The sequence below is a fragment of the Crocodylus siamensis genome, chromosome 8 (assembly GCF_052110815.1).
Source record: "Crocodylus siamensis isolate JL-2025a chromosome 8, ASM5211081v1, whole genome shotgun sequence".
Taxonomy (NCBI): domain Eukaryota; kingdom Metazoa; phylum Chordata; order Crocodylia; family Crocodylidae; genus Crocodylus; species Crocodylus siamensis.
The window spans coordinates 16,727,774-16,750,169 of NC_143402.1; the positions used below are offsets into that span (position 1 = coordinate 16,727,774).

A 22,396-nucleotide genomic window follows, 5' to 3' on the forward strand; every position below is an offset into this window, starting at 1 on the left:
GCTTTCCCCAGTCATCCATTTCTACTGCTACTGAGACTGCCCGGCTTTTGCAGTCCCACACACAGTCCCCTTTTGGTCCAAATTGCTCACTGGATGCCCTGTCCTGGTGTCCCCTAGATACACATGAAATAAGCCTGGAAGCAAGTCATTTTGCCCAAACCATGTGGCCTTGGAAAGCCCCCACAATAAGATGCCACTTACCTCTTTCTGATGATACTTTATTGCTACCTTTAGCTTAGCCAAATCATGACATTTCTGGGGATCCAGCTCTTCACTTTGATCATCCCTGTGGTTAAGAATGATCTCTAGCTCCCTGGAACTCCGCGCCTGATCCAGAAGATCCTTAGCAAAACGCTTGCACTGCTGGGAGAGCTCTTCATATTCTGCCTTGAACTCATTTTCCACCTTGCTGAGCTCCTTTAACTCCCAGCCCAGCCGGAAGGCCGTCAAGATAGGGTCCTCGCTCGATAAGGCAATCAGCGAAGGGCTGGCTAATGCTTTGTAAATGTTCAGCCGCGACCGGGAATGCCTCAGGCTGTCCACCTCAGAGCTGGAGACACACTCCACACAGTTGCACCTGATCTGGTGAGGGCGCGGAATCGTTACCCGCCTCTGGACTAGCAGTTTGATGATTTCATAGTTGTTGGTATGAGCCGCCAGCATGATTGGGGTGATATCCGGGGTGAATTCTGAAAACTGCGTGTCCATCATCAAGGTAGGGACCTACGCATAAAAAATAAATAGCAATGAGAAGACTTACGGAGGTCCCTTCCAGCCCTACTTTCCTATGAATCCTGTAAATGTTTTTGATTCTAGGGACCAGAAAATGAGCACTGAGCTTCTATCTATCTGTGCCAAACACAGTCCATGCACTAATACCCAATGGTTATTGATGATGTTCTGCATTTTAAAATCTTATTTGCTTGCTATTCAAGCAAAATTATTTTCTGCCCCAAAGGTGCTCAGCTGCCCTTAGGGCAGTCAGTTTTGGCACTTCAGCTTACATTTTGTCATAGAAATTAGTTAATTTCTTGGGAATTCGTATATGGGAACTCAGTAAAAAAAATGCGTGCTCATTCACAAGATTGTGGCTGAAAGCTGGGTTTCTAAGAGAAGGCACAGCACAGGAAAAGGTCATGGAAACCTTACAGAAAAGAGAGAGAGCGCTGGGGGAAAAATAACAAATTAACAATCAACCAACATATTGCAGTTAATTTTTGCGACTGGTACTACAGCAGCACCCAGGCCTGAATGAAAGGGGTTCCTCCAGACACAGAGTGTTGTTCCCCACCAGTTGAGCAAAGCTGCTTTTTGCCTTTTCCCTACTCTTTGACTTGAAACTACTTTTCCATGGAAGGATATATTATATAACTGCCCTCAAAAAAGATTTTTTAAAAGGGCTAAAAAAAATCAAATGCAAAATTAATGAGCCATGGTCTCCAACAAATAAGCCGCTACAGGGTGTATATTATTCAGCTTCTGGTGCACTTCTGTAAAGATGAGCTTAATGCACACCCTGTTGGGCCTTATTACTATATGCAGAATGCAGAATTAGACTGAAATGCTCTTATATCCCCGCTGCTCAGTGTGTTTCCATATGCTGCATAGGCAGCTCTCTTTGTTGTGGGTTAATAATTACTGGAGCATACTGTACTTCATGTGCCCACCGCTCTCACCCTAGCGGCTGACATTCCACCACTCCAGGTGTGATTGCCAGCTCTGGTAAACAGCAGGCACACATCCCCTTCCAATTGTCAAAGGCATTTCACAGAAACCATTGTCAGAATGATTTTAATGACAGGAAACATTACTCAATCCACTTAAAGAACAACAGTTTATAAGCCTTTTATAGGGTATGTGTGGGTTGCAAGCCACAGGGGTTGAAGCCAGGACTGCTGAATCTGATTTCAACGGGAGTTTAGTGCCTAAATACATTTAACGATCTAGGCCAAAGGCTTCTGTAGTTACAAGGCTGGGGCAGACTCATAAGCCTCTGGGTAGCCCAGTCCCTCAGCAGGGCGGAAAGCCACACTGTGTAACTTGGATTGCCATGAGTCACCATATGTGATGATTTCCCAAATGGGGACAAAGGCAGGTGCACATGATCTGCAGCTCTGGTGAGTGCACAATCAGACCAGAAGTCCCTTTGCTTGTAAATGCAGCATCCTGGATACAGACAATTAGGGTGTTAATTCTTCAAAAGCCCATAGCCACACAGGTGGAAAGAGTTGTGCTGTAACAAAGCTGGGCCCCTGATTGAAAGCAATTAAAGGTTGACACCAGGGAGAGAAGGTACTAAAATGGCTCAGGAGGAAGCAGGGAGAATTAAGGGTGGGAGTGAAGTGGTTGGGCTGGCATTTTGTGGGGAAGGGGAGTTAGTTCAAACAGGGTCTATTCATGAAAGGGTGTGTGTTTGGTTTTTTAAGGTATTTGTTAAACTCCTAGTAATAAACAGATGGGCAGGAAGCTTTTTTTGTGAGCTTTTTGCTTACTCAACCAGTTGAATTATTTTTCTTAATGTTAAATGGAAGTTACAGATTCCACATGGTTATATCTCCCATAAGCTCACTCCTAAAATGAAAGGCATGCATAACTGCACTGCTGAGTTCTTCTTCTTTTTTTTTTTGGCTATAATGTGTCTTGGAACCTGTGCCTCAGATAAATAACAATTTTTCTTTCTCTCAACTCTATTAGTGTCAGGTGACAGGTTTAATTTTCTCTTTCTTTGATCGAACTTTACTGTACCTAGATCTGTAAAGGGAAGACTTTCAGACTTCTGCAAAAGGATTTATTTGGGTTTTTTAAAAATAAAAGCCAGGCATTGAGAGAGGAAAAGATAGTTTTCATTAAATTAAACTGAGGGAGTGGGGCTGACTCTGGAGGCTTTTCTGAAGCTGAACGTGGATCAGGATCTGAAAATGTTTAAGTGGCTGGTCCCAAACCTCATTTGTACCCTACTAGTGTCTTCAAACCCACAACAAGACTGCAGTTCTCTTGTGCTAGGTAGTCTGCAAACACCAAACAGGTGGTAATCTTTGACCAACACTTGTTACAAAAAGGTTCTCAACCTTTTTAGACTCAAGGCACCACTCTGAAAATGCCAGCTCTTAGTTTTCATAGCATAATGCAGCAATTCTTCTCTTGCAAGGAACTCAAGGACCACACACGGGTCAGAATGTTTTTAATACCCTGAATTCCTATTTGAAATCTCCAGGTTTATCTTTGAATCATGTTTGCACACCTAACAGTGCTAATGTTGCATGGCACTCTTGAAAGGATCTCAAGGAACCCTGGTAGAGAGTCACTGATTTAAACAGACAACGTGGGGAGGTGGTAGAAAGGAAACTGAGGCACAGTGCAGGGAAGCACATTGCTGGACTTCACATAGCTGGTTTGTGGCGGAGCAGAAAAGAGAACCCAGTTGTCCTGAAACAGTGTCCCAGATACCAGCACTGTGGGCCCCTCTGATTACACCTGCCCTACAAACCTAACCAGCAACAGCCAAAAGATAGGAAAAATAAGGGCTGCTGTATTTTGTTTCATTACCGAATTTAACACTGTGCATTAGGTAGGAATTTAACATTTGTGACTTTCTGCAGTGCTTCTCCAGCACAAAACTCTTCAAATAGAGATCTTTGTGACTCTCCTGTTTTAAAACTGGCATTATGCAAAGAACTCCTTTGCTGATGGTGCAAAAAACAATTAATTATCACTGGCTACAGGCTGAGCATCAGCAATTATTCCCAGGGTATATTTGCACTGTGCTGACAGGTTGAGCTCATGTTTAGATCAGCTTCTTCTACATTTTAGGATACATTAAAATGACAAAAGTATAATAGGAATACATTATTTTACCTGGAGGACTGTACTAAGTTCTCCCAAGGTTATTTTCATTAAGTGACCTGAATAACAAATTCTTTTTCATTAACCTCATCACCTGACACAAGCTGTTAAGATGAATCCTTTCAGAACCCCGTTGTCAGTTCTCACATAAGGGCATGCATCTTCCCTGCATTTTATCTTGGTAATGGCAGCGTCTGAAATTACAACTCCCATTTATAACGAATGATCCAATGCTTATCATCATTTTGAATTAATCTGCAGAATGTTGGGTTGCTGCTGCTATGTCATCAACTTTTCTTTATGATACTACAGACAATGAACATCACTATTTAAACCCAACTTCTGCCCTGTTTGGAAACAACTGCAGTTTTCCTTTACATAGAATCATTGTTCAGTCTACTTGAGATTTTTCAAGTACTCAGCAGGAATGATGCTTTATTGATCATTGGAAAGGCAGTATTTTCCAGTAGACCGTGCATAGGACTATTAGAGCTTGGAATTTAATACAAGTTCTAACCTTGGACAAGTCATTTAATCTCTTTGATTATGTTTTCTCCATCAATAATACAAAGAGGTAGTATCCCTTTTTTTATAATTCATATTTTTGAGCTCTTTAGAGGAAAGATATTTTATAAACACCAAATAATTGTTATTTCTGCCCAAGTTGGCAAGTGACTACGCGGCAATGCTGCCCCTTTAGGACATTGGGATTTCTTATTCAAGGCAAACCAAAATGCAGACTCAAATCCAAAGCCAGTCACCTAGCAGAGGTATCTGGGTCTGGACTCCGTATATTCAGTGACTGGATTGGATTTAGAACCATAAGTAGCAAATTTTGAAGATATTGCCTGGACTTAGCTGAGCTATCATAAGAACCACACTTCTTGTTAGTTTTTTAGTCTAAGATAATGCAAATTACTAACCTGTCTTCCCCATAGTCCCTTTTCAAGATTCACTTCTCCTGTGAAAACTACAGAAAGATGTCATTTGATAATGATGACTAGTCAGGTAGCTAGTAGAGATTATTGACTGGTGCTGTTCACTAATACCACTAAGGCTAGGTACAGACATTCAGGAAGTCCAAGCCTGAATTAATTCAATCTCTGCAGGTTAGTCTAGCCTGGAGAGACTGAACCGATTTGCAAGTGGATAGACATTCACTTTTGAATCAGGAAATACCAGCACATCCCTGCAGTGGCTCAGGCTTGAAGTTTGGGGGCAGGGTGCTAGAGTAACCCTCCCTTCCTTCCATAGTGCTGAACTGGGGAGGGGCAGGGCCAGGCCCAGAAGGATGCAGGATTAGGGAGGAGTTTAAACCCCTACCCTGGCCTACACAGTCCCCAGCCGGGGTATGCCTGAAGAGGGAGGGGAAAGCAGCCCTTGAGAAGCTTTTCCTGGCTCACTGCTCAAGGAATGGAGAGTATCGCCAAACCCTGGTCCATGGCTAGCAATCTGAGGCCAAGGGAGGGTGGGGGGAGGGAGGACTGTTTGTGTGGAGTACATGCATCTATTAATGGTACTGAGCTTTTCAGTGTCCCTCTCCCTGCTTCTTCATACTGCCTGCAGCAAACTGACAGGCACTCATAGGTCCCATAAATTGCAGACTGGGTCATTTCTCACACCTCTCTCTGTCCCCTCTTGAACACTGACAGATTGTGGCCTTTGAAGCGAACAAGCCAGCAGGGAGCTTATCATAACACAAAGCTTATCAGCCCATCAAGAAAACAAAGCCTCTCTCATTAGTTCAAGATCTTCTTAAACAGCTTTTTGTAAAGCATTTGTAAGGAAGGAGGGACATTACCAGCTGACCTGCTGATTAGTTCCAAAAAACCCTAAGCAGACACTGTTCTGGGGTCCCAGCAGTGGGAGAGGAGGAATCCCTGCTTGAGCAGCAAGCAAGGGGTGGGTGGAGCAGGGAGAAGGGGCTGCCGCTGTGCCTGCAGTCTCTACCTCCTTCTCAGCCAGGTGGAGCTCCAGCTACGGAGGAGAAGGGGAGGGCCAGCCCTGGTCTCTGGAGCAGACAGCCTAGCCTAGCCCAGCACAGCTCAGGGCTGGAAGGCATGCTGGGAGACTCTGATTTAACTTAAACCAGGAAGGGTTCTGGGACAGAAGTTCCATAAACCAGTTTGACCCAAATCAATTAAGCCTGATACTACATACAACCAGGTTTATCTCAAACCAGTTTCAGCCATTTTGCACTGGTTTATGTGCACTATTACAAGTTTAAATCAGTTTCTGATCACTTAAGCTGATTTATGTGTAACTTCTGTCCCCAGCCTAAAAGGAAACTTTCCAAACTGTCCAAGTACCTAAGCTAAGCAACCAAGTGATTTTAGAGTGGTTACCCTTCTCTTGTTGCATCTTCTCTTAACTTAGTGGGTATTATCTTTTACTATGGGATTGTATAGATCTGGTACAATTAGGCCATAGACTTATTTGGATACATAGGTACTACTGTCATACAGATCAAAAAGTAAAGACCAGTCTCACTGAGAAGACTGATTGCGTGGCATTTTCACTATTCACTATTCAGGGAAGCAGAAAACACTAGAGATCACCTGACCAGGAGGAGAGATTTCCACTCTTTGACCGCATACACACAAGTGTGGACGTTTGACTCCCTGGGGACAACTAGCAGTGACTCACCTAGTGCCGCTGTTAGTTGTCCCTGGGGAGTGCCTGTACCACAAGCCCTCTGGCATGTGGCTAATTACCCCGGGTGGGGTAAGAGAGCCTGGGGCAGCACTGGGCTGGCTCCAGCAGCCTTACCTGGAGTCCTGGAGACCTCCTGGGGCTGCAGCAGTGGCAATCCTGCCGCATGGAGCCTGGCTGGTAGCCCCGTGTGCACTGCTCTGCTTTTATTTGCACGGGTTTTTTTCACCCCGTGTGCACGCCCCTTGTAGTGCAGAGAACACCTGAATGTGTGCTATGTGGTGCCACAGCCATGTCTGCAGTGCCACATGCCACACAGCCACGCTTATTTGGACGCAGCCTTTGAGACTGAAATTTTACAAGCTATTCCTATGAATTTCAGTGTCCTCAAATGCTAACCCTTATTTAGCTTTAATCTTGAATCTTAAACAACGCGCATTTAAAATCCTGAACAGCTCTGCCTATATTTCAGATCCTCACACTATGTATTGCATTTCCTCACCTCTGTCCCCCATTTTCATGGCTCTCTCTATTGTTTCCCTTCTGCCTGAAACGACTTCACTTATGATGCCATGGTTTCTAGCCCACCTGCTCATACATATGTTCTTCCTATTCAGTTCCTCCTAAATGTCTCTTCTCTTTATACAATTCCCACAACTACTAAGATACCTCAAACATCAACTTTACTACAGCATTGTATTAGGAAGAGAATGAGGTCAGGAAAGCAAAGTACAACCTAAGTTTGGTGTCTTCTCTGAGAATCCCAGTGCATTTTGTCTTCACTTTATGAATCCTTTTGGTTTTAAGCTCCTTAGGACAAAGGGCGTTTGCATATTTCTGTCCCATGTGGCAACTAGGCATTATCATATTGATTTCCAAAATTATTAGTAATAATAAAGAGTTTGACCTAATCTGATTTGCAGTCAAACTCCACCTGTTCAGTTCAACTCCAGTTTGTAAATCAACATGTTCACCTACAGAACTATAAAAGGCTATATCCTGTTTTAATTAATATCTGAGAGTAGACAAAGTGCTGATCCCAGAAAGGATGCATCAGTGGTCAAAACATTCCCTGAAACAACGTCAGGTCCAGGCTCAACTGCAACATCCAAAAAACAAAACAACAGAAATCAGAGTTTGGATAATCCACCAGACAATCTACCATTATAAATGATTTGTCTATGTACAGCTCTAAAACAAACACCTGCCATCAACCAGTCTTCAAATGGCAAACCCAGCTTTTTTAATTCAAAAAAGAAGGGGACTTTGGAGCATACATTCTGTCCATCATTTGCAATTAACAACCAGGATGGGTCTGCAAAGTTATTATACCTTTGGCCACTCTTTAGCTCAGTCATAATCCTGTGACACACATAAGCAGCACCGTAATTTATAAAGCAAGAGGCACTGGGAAGCAGTCAGAGACAGCGCTGCTAGATTACAGAGCAGCTGTGCTACTGGGAAAAAAGGGTCTGAAAACAAGTACAGTGACGTGGCTGACTGTTTTTATCCCACCTTCTTGCCTGCAGCCTTGATATAGAATTTTTGCATTGACTTGAACCAAAAGGGTATTTGTCTCTGTGTGGGATTTTGAATAAACATTACGCTACTTCTTACAGAGGAGGAGGTTAAAAATTAACCTTAAGTGATTCTAGTGGTTTGGATTTTTTTTTCCAGAACTGAACATCATAATTAGATATGTCTACAGAGATTCTTTGCAATACTAAGACCATGACAACACACACACACGCACGAACGCACAGGGTAGGATTTTTTCCCCCCTTAAGAGGCAGTTCACTGAATGAAACTACACTGTTCGTTAATGAAAAATAATGAATGCCACCAACTGTCTGTAGGAAAAAAAATGTTCTAGGCTGTTCTTTAAAATTGCCATGAGCATCTTTTTGCTATGGTGCTGTTTATATAGATAGTGGGCCACGATCCTGCATGACTGGTTGTAACAGTAATGATGTGAATGGAGTTACGACATCCTGTACACGGCAGAGGAGGATCTGGTCCACAAGTTCAAGTTCTGCTTGCAGTGTACTCTGAAAAAGTCTGTTTACATCAGAGTTACCCTAATTTAATTGAGAATCTAGATCTGTCTCCCTCTCAGCAGGCTGTAGCTATGAGCCCTTTCATGCTGGATTTTTGCTTCACTAGGTTCCTCTTCGCTCGTCTACAGGTGCATTCAGGTGCTTTTCCTAATGTGCATTAAATTTAGTATCTCCAGTGTGAGGTACTAAACAAATGTGCATTAGGCTGCCTTAATGCGCAGTAATGTAAGTGGCACTTAATGTGCAGTAGCTTATTTTACTGTGCATTACTTTAATCGCATTATTTTTTACATGATGCTTTAATGCATAGTAAAATAGGCTATGTTAAAGGGCATGTGTAGACATGCTCACTGAGGCAAAGGACACAAGTCTAGAGAAAACCAAGAGTTTTTATTGATTTAATTTAAATAGAAGAGCCTTAAACACAAGACAGCTATGAACTAAACATTGCTAAATAATAATATTACTTATATTTAAATGTATCTGAGGCCAGTTACACTATCCATTAGTTCAGCACTTTAGTGGTAGCTCTCGGAGAGAGCAGGCACCTGACTCTTATATAACCAAGCTGTTTTTGAGCCAGAAAGATTCTCAAGCAGTCATATTTCCTTTAGACTCTTTTAGTTTTAATTTGGCTGCTTATCCAAGTGTTTAAAAACTGAGGTGGACCCAGGGGATTGCTTATATAGAGCTAGCAAGTCTACCTCGAGCGTTTGACAGTGGCAGCAAACAGTGTTGGGCTTGCCGTGCTCAGCCATGTGTTTAGGAACCACGGTGTAGCCAGATCGACTGTCAAAAGATGTCACTATTTTGAACTTGCACTGCAGTAATAACGTGTCTTTTTGTTGGGCAATAAGAAAATGGAGGAAGCAAGGAGGCTGTAAGAAGGAAGGATTTTGCAGATGTGCATTTAAAGCAACCTAACACTGCTCAGTCTGAAACATAATTGAGGGTGGGGGAGTGGGGCATAATCCCCAGATGCTGACTTCAGTGGGGGAGCAGAAATGGCAAACGTCACTACCCAGGATACAGACCTCTGAGCACTTCTTCCTTGGATACAGTCATACTCGCTAGCAGGAGTTTACCGCTACAGCCACTCTCATCAGGGAGGGAGAGTAGAAGCAGGGGTTGATGATTAGATGAACACAGAGGGCAAGCAATGTGCAATCTCTTCTCCTAATCTCAGCAGGATGCTGTTAAGAATTAGATAGCTTGTGTTTTAAGCCTCTTCTATTTCAATTAAATAAATAAATAAATAAAACCTATTGGTTTGCTCTGGAAGTGTGTCATTTGCCTCAGTGAAGAGGAACCTAATGAAGTGGGAATCCAGCATGGAAGGGTTTATATCCCAAAAAAGCCTTGAATCCCAGGCTGGGTACAGACATTATACTTTTACTGGTATACGTGATCAGAAATCAGATTATGCTGGTAACAGAACAGAAGTTTGGCCCACGCAACCAGTCTATACCCATAACAGAACTGAAGCTTGGCATGCATAGACTGGTTTTAAAATTGCGGAACCTGGTCTAAGATTTGCCGCCCCCCCCAAAGGGTGAATGTGTGTTCGGTTCACTACCGATCTAAACTAAGGCATTAACCTAACCCTAACCCTAACCTTAACCCTAACCCAGCCCTACTGTTTGCAGAGAGTCATAGATCAGGTTTAGTGCTATAAGATTTTTGCAACTGCTCTCTCTCCTGGTGATGACTTCTTGTTTGTGTAAACACAGTGGAGAAGTTCATTACAGCGACAAATTGTATAATGTGTTGTAATGTAACTGTGGGATATTGCCATCCCCTAGTTAGTAAATTAATTCTATATTATTATTCATATACAGAACACAGGACTCAACAAAGAATATTTGTCAAATTAAACAAAATAAACAGAGGATAAAATTCTTCCCTCATTTACATCGAGATAAATCCAGAATAACTCGAGGGATTTACTTCATGTTTACACCGTTGCAGCTGAGACCAGAATCTGACTTGTGGACAAGAAGGGAATTATCTGAGTTTTGGCAAAACCCAGAGTTCTTTTCTGGACATAACCATCATTTTATTCTCTGTCAGCTGTTCAGATATATATCTAGTAGTGTTGACAAAGGTGGAAAGTCAAGCTAGTTCCTTTACTGCAGTCCAGCTGGAGAGATGTGTTTAGTATAGATGAGATTTTTTTTCCTGTTTAAAAACATAACCCACTTTTTTTTTTTTAAAGATCTTTTCCATTTTTCTTCATTTTAATTGCTACTCAGGAATGGGAACAGGAGTTTTTGGTGACAATGAAAACTAAAAATCAGCAATCGCTAACAAATAAAAAATGGAAATTAATCTCACTAAAGAGCTTACCCACTCCAGTCCCATTAAATCCTTGTCCTAACGAAAGGCTTTGGAGCACTGATGCACCTTATACATTGCATGTTTTACAGATAAGCTTTCCTCTAACCCAAACAAGCTGAAATAATCCATAGTTGGCAACTTGCAATAATAACAGATGTTGCCTGAAAAGTCATTTTCTTAATGCTAGTAAAAGTAGTAGTAATAATAATAACAATAACCATAATAATTAATTTACAGGGTCATGCTTACTTAGGGAAGAAAAGAGACAACCTTACATTTTCTAGTCTTTTTAATTACTTCTTCTGCCTGATCTACATATTTTCCATACTGGGTGTGTCTACATAAGACATTTACTGTGGAGTTCCCTTATTAGCTCTGGAGTATAATGTCACTGTCTATATGTGCAGTGCTATTAGGACAGACTAAATACAAGCGCTATCCAGGGTTATTTATTCTGCAGCAATGCACGTGTAGATGCTGGTAGGGCTGGCTGGGGAATGAGGGTGTTTCAGTGTGGGGGCTGCCTGCTGCCTAGCCCTGCACTGGAACACCCTCGTACCCTGCGCAGCCCCTCCACAGCACACAGAGCTGGGCAGGAGCATCTCCAGGCTGGCAGGCTGACCCCCCTGGGCCTCCTGCCAACTGGGGCTGATCTGATCCAGCTCAACGTGCTGCAGTCCTGGGTGCACATATAAACACAGTGCCTGGGAGAAATAAACTCCAGTGCAATATGAGCTGGAGTTTTTATTCCTTCATCTTTATAGCAATCGCCCGCTAAGTTGTAACAAGGACAAGGAGTGCTAACATAATTTAATATGAATGTTTTTAATGGTGTTTATATTAGTTTTTATGTCAAATGTCTACCTATTTTGCTTAGTATGTTAATAGGGGCAGACAGGAGGTGGATCCTTACGTTTCATTGAAGTGACAGGTCACTACAGCCTTACAGCTTTTGTTTAGGAGAGGTTTGTTTGTTTTGTTTCTTTTAAACCACACTTGACAATCTACCTTTAAAAAATCCAGATTTGGTCAGGAAAGCTAACTGAGTGGTTGCATCAGGGGTTAGTTCAGTGCTGCCTACCCTCACTCGCCAGTCTAGCACAAATCAGATCTTTTAGTTTACAAAGCAGATTGCTCAGCATCGCAGCCATTTTGATTTGGTTAGTGTAGGTCTTACAGGTGGTGAGTACAGCATGGTTTCAGTAATAAAGAACAGTATGCACAATCTGAAGATATAGTTGCTGAATAAGAGCGCAAATACCACAGAGTACAAAGCAATAACAGTTTAGAAAATCCTCTCTCACAACAGAAACGGCAGGGGAACAACCCAGAATGGTTCTGTCTTTGAAAGCGCTTATCTAATCCCTTTCTTCATTAGTCTGACTGCTGCCATGTTAAAATCCTTCATTAACAGCACACCTTAAATGCTGCTGTGACAGGAGCTGACTCAGCAGCCTGAGAAGTTTGGCTTTAACTTTCTGCATGGTGAACGTCGGAAAGCAGTGCCTGAGTCCTCCCCACACTCGCATGAATGAAATCTTATGATGCAGCTGCTCTGAGCCATCTCAGTGGCTTGGCTGGTGTGCCAACCTGTTCCTTCATGATTTCTACTGTACATGGCAAAGGTGGGAAGTCTTGCAGAAAATATAAGATATTCTCAGGCCCAGAGCTGGAGGAAATCCGGACTTGCTGGCTGCCTCTCTTCATTGCCACTACAGGAAGCTGTAAATCAGGCCACAACAAGTTAGCTACTGCCACAATGGAAGTGTGTGGGGGGGGACTTTGAGATGCCACCTTATTCCTGGTTGTATTCAACACTCTAAGCAGAAATACTGCAAAAGAAATTCTGGAAGCATTCGTTTTTTACAGTACTCGGTTTTTCAAGCAGGATCCAGAACATATTATACTTACTTTCCTCCAAAAGTTATACTCTAAAAATGTCCTCCGGCATGCACTTTGAAAGTGTAAATGTATTGCTAATATGCATACTAATAAGTATTCATGGATATTCTTGCCAAAAAAATTATGAGCGTCTTTTCTTAAATTCTTTCTGGAGTTGGGAATCATCCACTCAGGATTCAGAAGCAAACGGAAAGAGGTTTAGACAACCAATCATGCAGCACAAATAGTAAATACCTGAAGCCATACCCACTGAGTTGGTGAGCAACTTGCAGATTGTAATATGCTGATAAACTAATAATATCAACACTAAAAACACAGGTAAAGACATAAGTTTGTTCACGTAGGAACCGAGACAAAAACAGATTGTTTGTTGAGCAAACAGTTTCCTGCAAAGAGGTTGCCAAACTGAGCTCTGATCCTCTAATTCCTGCCTCTGGGACTGAACGTGCCGCGCAGACAAGGTGTTGGCCCTGCTCTAGGGTTTCCGGTCACTAGAGAGCTCAGACAGTTGAGCTGTCTTGTTTTTCAATTGCTTTATTACAAGCGTTAAAAGAAATTTGCCCTAACAAACTGCACCATGTTGCTAGCAGCTGACGTAGCAACAGATTGAGCACGTTACGTGGTGTATTAGGAACAGCACTTACAAATGATTAAAGATAATTCCCAATATAGTGTCCAACATAGTTCCAGTTCCCTGACCTTTCCATCTGTCTAAGCTTTAGCTTGTAAGCTCACTGAGGCAGAGCCTGTTTCTTATCCATGCCTCACACAACACTCTTCTTGGTTTGCCCCCAGGAACTACCCTGAATGGTGTAATAAATAATAATTGTCTTTTTGTTAGCTAATTTGAAATATCTGGGGACCGATTTCATTGTTCAATGTCTAATATCTGGCACTGAGCTTCTCAATCTGTACTTGTGCTTTTCAGTTAGTTGCAGTATCTGGTACATAGCCTGAGGATGTTGTTGCCAGTTCTTCCTCCCAGCCTGTCTTTGTTCCCTTCTCTTAAGTTTCAGAGTGTTTTCCCCTGGTTCAATGTGATGATTAAATGAAGTGGTCTTTGATTTCTCTGTGGTTGGTTTAATTAGATGGAATCCATTTCCAGGGTAGACTTTGGTGTCAAAGACCCGTTGTTAACTATAGCTGTGAATTATTGCTGCATCAATAAAAATAATGAAAAGGTTGGACGCTGGCAGAGCCATTAAGCATCAATGCTGCTATAGCTGGTTTTAGATTCTGAGACATGAGAGAAAGAAAGAAATGCAATTTTGCATTGAGACTTTCTTTCTCAAGTATTTCCATACCGGGTACATATGTCTAAACCTTCCCCTAAGCTTCCTCAACCGTCCCTAGGACAGTTCTGTTTCTAAACGTGCTTCCAGCCCCTGGGACATCTTTCCAATTCCACTACGGACCTCTTGCTGAAACTTTCTGTCTCAGATACGGGGGGCTATGGTTATGGATAGACCTAGATAGGCATTCAATATTTAGCTTTTGTGTTCTCCTTTGACTGTTGTAGGGTTTTTAGACACTGGTGCCATTCTCTTGCCTCTGGCATTGCAGGCAGGTTGGAATAGGCATCTAGAGAGATTCTAGACCTTATACAGGAGTAGGACATCAGCCATAAGCACCATGTATACACAATGCGAGTCATACATGCATTCACCTTGCCTCTCCTTGAATGCCCCCTACACACATCAGTTTCTTCCTTGGCTTAGAGCGGAGGAGTTGGCTGCTATGGAGTTTGATACAATTATGCCATAGTTTACATATACCCTTGCTTTTCCTTAAAGCTTAGTAAGACCAGAAGCAGTAAAAATATCCCTCTTCCCCAGGAAAGCAGGACAGATGAGGAATAATCTTTTTATAGTGGAGAATTTAACCATTTCACTATGTTGCTAGCAGGTACCTGTAGCAGATGACTGTGTCCTTTACTCTAGGTATTGGGAACACCCTTGATTTCCTACATACTTTCAAGTAATAGTCTATTTTATTTTATTTAGCATTTATATGCCAGCCATCTTTGTTGTAATTCATCTGGTTCCTTCAGCCATCTTTGTTGTAATTGATCTGGTTCCTTCATTTTAATTACAAATACTCGGTAACTCTATGTGCCTTGGAGCGAATAGCATTCATGCTTAAATCAGGTTATGGGAAAAGGTCAGAGAACTCCTTTCCTTGACTCTTTTTGAACAAGGAGGAAGATCCCTACCTGATTATGAGAGCTAAACTAAAACTAGCCTGAATCATAGTTCTAACCTGGCTTTGGCAAGAATGGAATGGGTTTAATGCAGCATATCATTTCAGGTTCATGAAAGTTCACAGATTACAGATCTATTATATTTACTCACACACAGGGATTAAGGTAGATTTCCTATCATCAGCTCATTTGAAATAGGATTTTATGAGGTCAAATTTAAGTTAGCAAATGCTATCAAGTTTAATGGCCTTCTTTCAGCAGGTGCCTAAGGATTATTGACAAAGATCCTAAACTCACCTTTTATTCCTACAGTGTTTTCTGCAAAACTAAATTTCCCTCAGGGCTTATCTCTGCAATGTTCATTCTCTGGAAGATACAGGGATTGGTATCTGCTGAGATCTCATTGACTCATGCATCCTACTGACCTTTGAAACAAATTCAGTAAAAATTACAAATACTAAAAGTATTTTTTTGTATTCTTGTTCTTGGGACATTTACATTTGTAGTTCCATCTGTGAAACGGATTAATTTGGAGCCATCTGCCATGGGCAAATGGCTAATTTTGGCAGAGATGAGGAATGTTAGCATCATTTTATGGAGACATTTGCTGTGAGCCCTGATAGATACGAGCAAAACCGCTACTCAGAAAAGTGTTTGTCTAGACTGTGGACAGTAAGTAACCCAGATAGCAACTGATTAGAAGTTCATTTCTTAAGGACAGAAGCAGGGCTCAGGATTCAGCCAGAGTATAAATTTGCATTGGAAATGAACACATTGCCACAAGTTAAAAATTATGCCAGATTCATGCAAATCAAATGATTTACTGCACCAAAAGCTCTTCACTTCGCCTACATTATTTTGTAGAAATCACAAAGGATCCCACTAAAAAGGTCCCTGAATACTCATAAATCCTCATTCAAAATCCAAGGAGGTCAGTAGAAAGATTCCTATTGACTTCAATGGCTTTCTGACCAGGCCTTCTGGGAAGAATTTGTCAGGAAATTCAACTGCTATAAGAAACTGGATTAAAATTATTTTGCACAAAAAGTGGCTTCTCTTTGGTAGGGGAAATTAGTGCCCACACAATCTGTGTCTGAACATTGGTACTTGATGTTCAGTCCCTAACATAATTTTGACCAGCTACAGGTCTGACAGCTTGCTTTGTCCCTGCACAACCATCCATTCTGCAGGTGCAGGACTTCAGGAACAAATCTGGGGTGTAAAATGGAGGCCAAGCCTGCATTTCATTTTTGAAAGCAGCATCTGGTGGTAGACAGGTCCTCACAGCACAGGTGCTTGGAGCTTGTCATAACACTTTCAGCAGAAAGGTGCTACAACGGTGCATGCATGTAAGACTCCATACATTCCTTCAGCTGTGATATGCAACACTGCATATAGTGGGTATTTGCATAAATGGCAACATGCACATCACTGCTGAGAAAATGGTGGTGGCATGTTTTTGAATTAAAACACATTGTGAAGGTGTTTTCTGCACGCTGACGTGCATTTCGCCATTTAAACAAACGCATGTGTGCAATGCAGCACCAGGTTCATCAGCTCGCAGGTGGCGCAGACTTGATTAATCTAATCTGTTCCAATGTGCTGAATCTCTGACGCATCAGAGCAGACAAATGTATGTGTATACATGCCCAATAAGCCCTATCCAAAAATCCTAGGAGGCAACAAACTGTCTCCCTGGACTTTAAGGGCCACAGGTCATGCTCTAAACTCATACCAAAGGTGCACTAATAAAGTAATCTAAAGAACCTTGCACTGCCACTGCATGTGCTGTCCCTGTTCTAGAGACAGAGGCTATGGACAGACATTCAAAAAGCTGGAGCCTGAATTGTTTCAGTCATTGCAGGTTAGTCTAACTTGTCTAGATTGAACCAATTTGCAAGTGAACAGACATTCAGGAAATGCAGGCACATGCCTGCGGTTGCTCAGGCCAGAAGCTGGGGAGTGCTAAAATGTGCCCTCAGCTGCAGGGATGCTGTCCTGGGAGGCATGGCCAGCCCTGGCAGTAGCTTTAAGTGAACTGGCCAGGGAGAGGGTTTAAGGGGGTTTAATTCCCCCTTCCCTGTCCCACTAGCATGGACCCAGGCCATGCCACCATCCCCGCCCACCCCTGCTCTGGCTAGGGAGCAGAGGGGTGAGGCCAGGATGCCTGGGGACTCTGTTTTAAGTTAAACCAGGGAGGGGTCTGGGACAGACATTGCATAAATTAGTTTGAGCTGAATCGGTTAAGTCTGATACTACATTGAACCAGGTTTATCTCAAACTGGTTTCAGCCATTTTGAAACTGGTTTATATGCACTGAACTTATGTTCTGTTACAGGTTTAAACCAGTGTATGATCACTAAGGGCATTTATACACATACCTTTTTGTCCCGTGACATGCTGGAAGTCTGCTGCTTTTGGAGCAGACTCTATTAATCGAGTCTGCTCCACACACGAGCTGATGGGCACTGTGCTATGCCACATGCAGTTGTATAAGTGACAAAATGCACGTCAGCATGCAGAAAATGGAGGCAATGAGCTTTTGAACTAAAGTACCTCTGAGATGTTTTAGTTCAAAAGTATGCCACAACCACTTTCTCAGCACTGATGTGCATTTTACCACTTATACAACTGAAAGCGTTGCAGCTCAGGGTGCTTTTCAAAGTGCCCAGTGCTGCGGCACTTGCACATGTAAAAATGCCCTTAAACTGGTTTGTGTGTAACTTCTGTCCCTAGCTAGAGAGTTACATTTCATTGTCTCACTTCCATCAGGAATAATTCCAATGGCTAGGGACAGACATTCAAAACTCCTGAGCCTGAATTGATTCAGTCTTTGCAGGTTAGTCTAACCTGGCTAGGTTAAACAGGTTTGTAACTGCACAGACATCCCTTCTGGACTGAAAAAATGCAGACACATGCCTGCAGTGGCTCAGGCTAGAAGCTGAGGGGTGCTAGAGCAGCCCTCCCTTCCCTTCTACAGTGCTGAGCTGAGGGGGGCATAGCAGGATGCTCTGTTTAGGGAGGGGTTCCCCTACTCCTGACCAGCACAGCAGGGAATTGATAACATAATATTTATCATCCCTAACTTAGAGTTTACCATGTCATTAAGAAAACAACACAGGGACATTACCAGCTACCTGTTGATTCTGCCTTTGTCCTGTCTGCCACAGCACAGGCTGTAGCCAGCATGTGATCTACTAGCTAATGCTGTGAGGTGTCTGTGTAAGGCAGAGGGGATGGGGCAATCCCTGCTTCACAGGAAGTAGGGAGGGGATGGGAGGAGCAAGGAGAAGCCAGCAGACACCTGCAGTCTCTGCTGAGCTCCAGCCAGGGAGCAGAGGGGAGGGGCCAGCTCTGCTGTGGAGCAGAAAGCCACACCCAGCCCAGAGCATGCTGGGATGCTGGGGGAATCTGGTTTAACTGAAACCAACAAGGGGTCTGGGCCAGACATTGCATAAACCAGTTTGACCCAAATCAGTTAAGTCTGATACTACATCCAACCAGGCTTATCTTAAACTGGTTTCAGCCATTTTCAAACTGGTTTATGTGCACTGAACATCTGTTCTGTTACAGGTTTAAACCAGTTTCTGATCACTTAAACCAGTCTGTGTATAATGTCTGTCCTTAGCCAATGAAAACAAGATCAGGATCCCGCTGTAATGTCAAGTCCCCTGAGTATCTCTATCTTCTCCTTCCCATCGCCTATGATACATACTGACAAATGCAGCCTGCAGCAAGGAAAGCCTTGCTCTGAACGTCCTAAAGATCAGTAGGGGCCAAATGGTCAGCTGGTGTAAATCTGCCTGGCTACAGACAAGATGATGGTTTTACACCATTTTATACCAGATGGAGGAGCTGGCACTTTTCATTCTCCATTCTTTGTGAGGGGGCTTCATTATTATTATTTATGACCAGCATTCTGGTAGAACCTTTAATCTTCAACATGAAGATTAAACATATATAACGTATATTCATTAAACATGGAATGAAAGAGAGGTCCACCTCTTTCTCCTCCCTAAAAATAGGCAAACAGCAGCTGGCAAATATTTTTGCAACAAGAAGCACCAATTTTGGCTCCTATTTATTCCCAGCTAATTGTTGTTTTAGGATGACCATAAAAAAGTAAAACATTAGTAAATACAGAAGGTGGTTTTCCTGACTTCTGTTGGCTTCATAAGTCATGTTATTCATTATTTTTCCATTATAAAAAGTTTCAGTCCTCCAACTGGACAGCAGGCACGACACTTGGATATCACCTATATCAAATAGCAAGTAGCCAAAGCAAACACCTGGTAAATAATTTATTGCTGGCTCTGAAATTTGTTTGACTAAACTATTTTGTGAACACTTGGGAAGAGTAATTATATCCATATGACTGCACATGGAAAAAGAAGCTGTATTTTGTAACAAATATCCCTAGCAGTGAACAACACAGCCAGCTTTATTTCTCTGCAGAACCAGCTTTCCCTCTCTGCCCTGTTGCATTAGGACTCAGTCCAGCTGTGAGGGAAGCCAAGAGGAAGCTCACCTTTGTTTGCAGTGGGCTCCATAGACTTTCCACTGATTAAAAAAAAAAAAAGTTTCAATGACATGATGACCCTACAGCTGAACCCAAAATCTCCAAACCTTGGCCAGCATAATTCACTATTACTGAAGCATATTTTGTCATGAGTGGGAGTATTCTGCATACAAATGCTGAAGTGTTCGTAATGGTTTCATCAAAAGACCTAGATCTCAGTGCACAAAATTGTGGCTGTAAATTGCTGTGCTCAGGCAGAACAGACCTTATTAGAAACGCAGTCTTAAACAGCCCATGAGGTTTTCTTGCAGGTAAACCTAACAGGAACTAAATCTGCTTTACCACATCCCCATTGAGAATGCCCACCTATACTGTGCATTTGTAGCTCTCCTCAAAGTATTTCTACTTGTCCTCAGCTCCTTTAAACTTTCCATGTAAACCAAATTGCATTTCTTTCTCTCTAGACACACTCGAGACTGACAGAGCCGCAGCACTGGAGAAGCACGTTGTTATAGTTACTGGCATATGACTTATCACTGCAATTGTTGGAGCACTTTCAGAAGACAACAGTTAAGCTGCAAACCTGCAGTTTAACAAAGGCCTGAAGAGTAATGGCTACCCAGCATCATTTAATAATGGGGTATGAAGTACTTTGTTGCCAACCCTTGTCACCTGCTAGAACTTGTCTCCGCTAGGTAGGGGTGATGCTCACAGGAGCCAGAAAACCCTCATAGCTCTTCCCTTATTTTTGCCTACTACCCAGAAATTCTCCCACACCAGACTTGGCCTAGTTGAGTGGGGATAAGGCAGAGCTCTCCGCCTGAGATGTCTGGTGTGTAAGAACATGCAAGGTTTGTTTTTCCACCCTCAGTGATCATATTTGCAGCTGACACTTTAGCAAACCATGCAAAGACTTGGGGCCAGGCACTTTTGCCTGAGTAACCACAGAAGGACCTGCTGTAATCCTGACCATGTATTTTCAGACAGGGTGACCTGACCATATTCAGATGGGTTCAGATAAGTCAAGATGATGAGTCAGTAAGAACTATTATGCTGAAGAGTGCTAGTGGTCTTCCATCACAGGACCTTGTTGCAAAGGCAACTGCAAGCCTTGAATGTTTGCAGGTGGAAAAAGCACTCTTCTTTGTGCGTGATAGCAGGGACAACTGGACTCTCGAGATACCCCGAACTTGGTGACAAGAGAGTAGGGAACTAGCCGGGTTTCTGAAGTTCCAAGACTGTATTAAACGGTTCAGTGACCAGGCAGAGGACTCCCCCAAGAGCCGAGCAGTGAAGCAAAGGCAAACAGACAGTCCCTAAATAAGGACAAGGCTGGTGTGTTGGACCTGGGGGTGTCTGCAGAAGGGATCTTCCTATATCTGATCATGTCCCTGCCATTGATCTGAGAAACACCCTTGTGTGCCTTGTGCAAATAAACCAATTTATGGTAGGGAAATGCCCTGGTTCCACACCATGGATTTCTCATCTAAATAGAAACCACTGCCAAACAACCATTCTGTCCAAAACAGGGGAAATGGTTTCTTTTGTGTGATTTTAATGAACACTATGAAGACCGTAACCCACTAGGACTAGGCAGTGGGCACACATGGGCATACACTTCCTGTCTTGCAAATCATTTTCAGCTGCTCCCCGGTGTTAATAGGGTTTGTGGGGTACTTCTGTGAAAAAAATTTGATGGGGAGGAGCCCTGAAAGATACTTAAGGGACCTGCATTGATGCTGCTCTGACATTATCATAAGGGATCTGAATTCTGACAGAGGCATTAGCTTTGAGGCTTGATGTGTTAAGCTGTGTGTCCTAACTATGCTTAACTAGGCATTTCTTTTCCCTGAGTATGATACCAGTGTACATGAAGTGAATACCAATTGTTAGCATCGTTTGGCTAATTGCTGAGACTGAAGAACCGAGGGCAACCAGTCCTGCAGGTATACTCCCACTGAAGCCTACAGAAGGAGCTGAAGCAAAACCACAGTGTTGAAACTCCGGGGCTGTTTTTTTTTTTCCTGATCTGGTGACTTGCTTGCTTGAGCTTATATGCAAAATTAGAACCAGGGGGATTTTCTATCTGGGGATTTTTATTGGGAACACTGTACAATTCTGTCCATGTTTTACATGAAGATGGGTTTGTTTTTTTCAGACATTTGTCATGCCCACTGCAATTAACAGAAAAGTCTGCCCTTCTTTCACATAAATATAGCTGTAAATATAAAGAGGGATAAGTATGGGTTTATGCCCATGAAGAAAATAAATGGGTCCACTGTGAAACACAGTACTAAGACAAAGAAGTTGGGCCCATTTCTCAACCCCTCTAAAACTGCCTGGCACCACTGATTTCAGCTCTGTCACCTGAACCTAGCAGTGGCTGTGATGTATGAATGAAAAGCTCTGCAGTTTAAAAGACTAGTTTGGAATCCACATAGAATCATAGATGATTCAAATGAACTTGTACTTAACCTCACATAAACACTAGTAGTCCTCATTATACTAAAGGATATTTTCAGTACAGTTTTAGTCTAGCTTTGGCCCTTCCCTGTTTAGGGCATCTCCAGACAGAATATCCAGTCTTTCTAGAACAGTGAGAACACACTACTGTTCATTTCCCAATGCATGGTCCATATTTTGCCACAAATGCTGGGTACAGAAAAAGAGTATTTCTATTTAACTCTATCAGGAAATGTTCTTGATCTATTTTATCTATCTAACGCATTAGTAATATCCTTCTATTTAATGTCTCCAGGATTTCAATAACGCTGCCGTAGCAGGCTGAATTGTTAGTGTTTCTGCATTGTAATTTGGACATTCTTCGAAGTTGGTTGTGATGATTTGAAGTATTTCGTAACTGCATTTGACTGTCTACAATTATTA

General features: G+C 42.5%; 1 protein-coding gene across 3 annotated transcripts in view; it reads right to left on the reverse strand.

Moving 5' to 3' along the window:
* The window catches only part of TRPC5 (transient receptor potential cation channel subfamily C member 5), a 168,393-nt gene that overhangs the window by 90,157 nt on the left and 55,840 nt on the right, over nt 1–22,396 (reverse strand). For all 3 annotated transcript variants that reach the window (XM_090060210.1, XM_090060209.1, XM_090060211.1), the window contains exon 3: nt 202–723. In XM_090060210.1, coding sequence (XP_089916336.1) covers nt 202–723 — 522 coding nt within the window. The remainder of the gene's footprint in view (nt 1–201; nt 724–22,396) is intronic.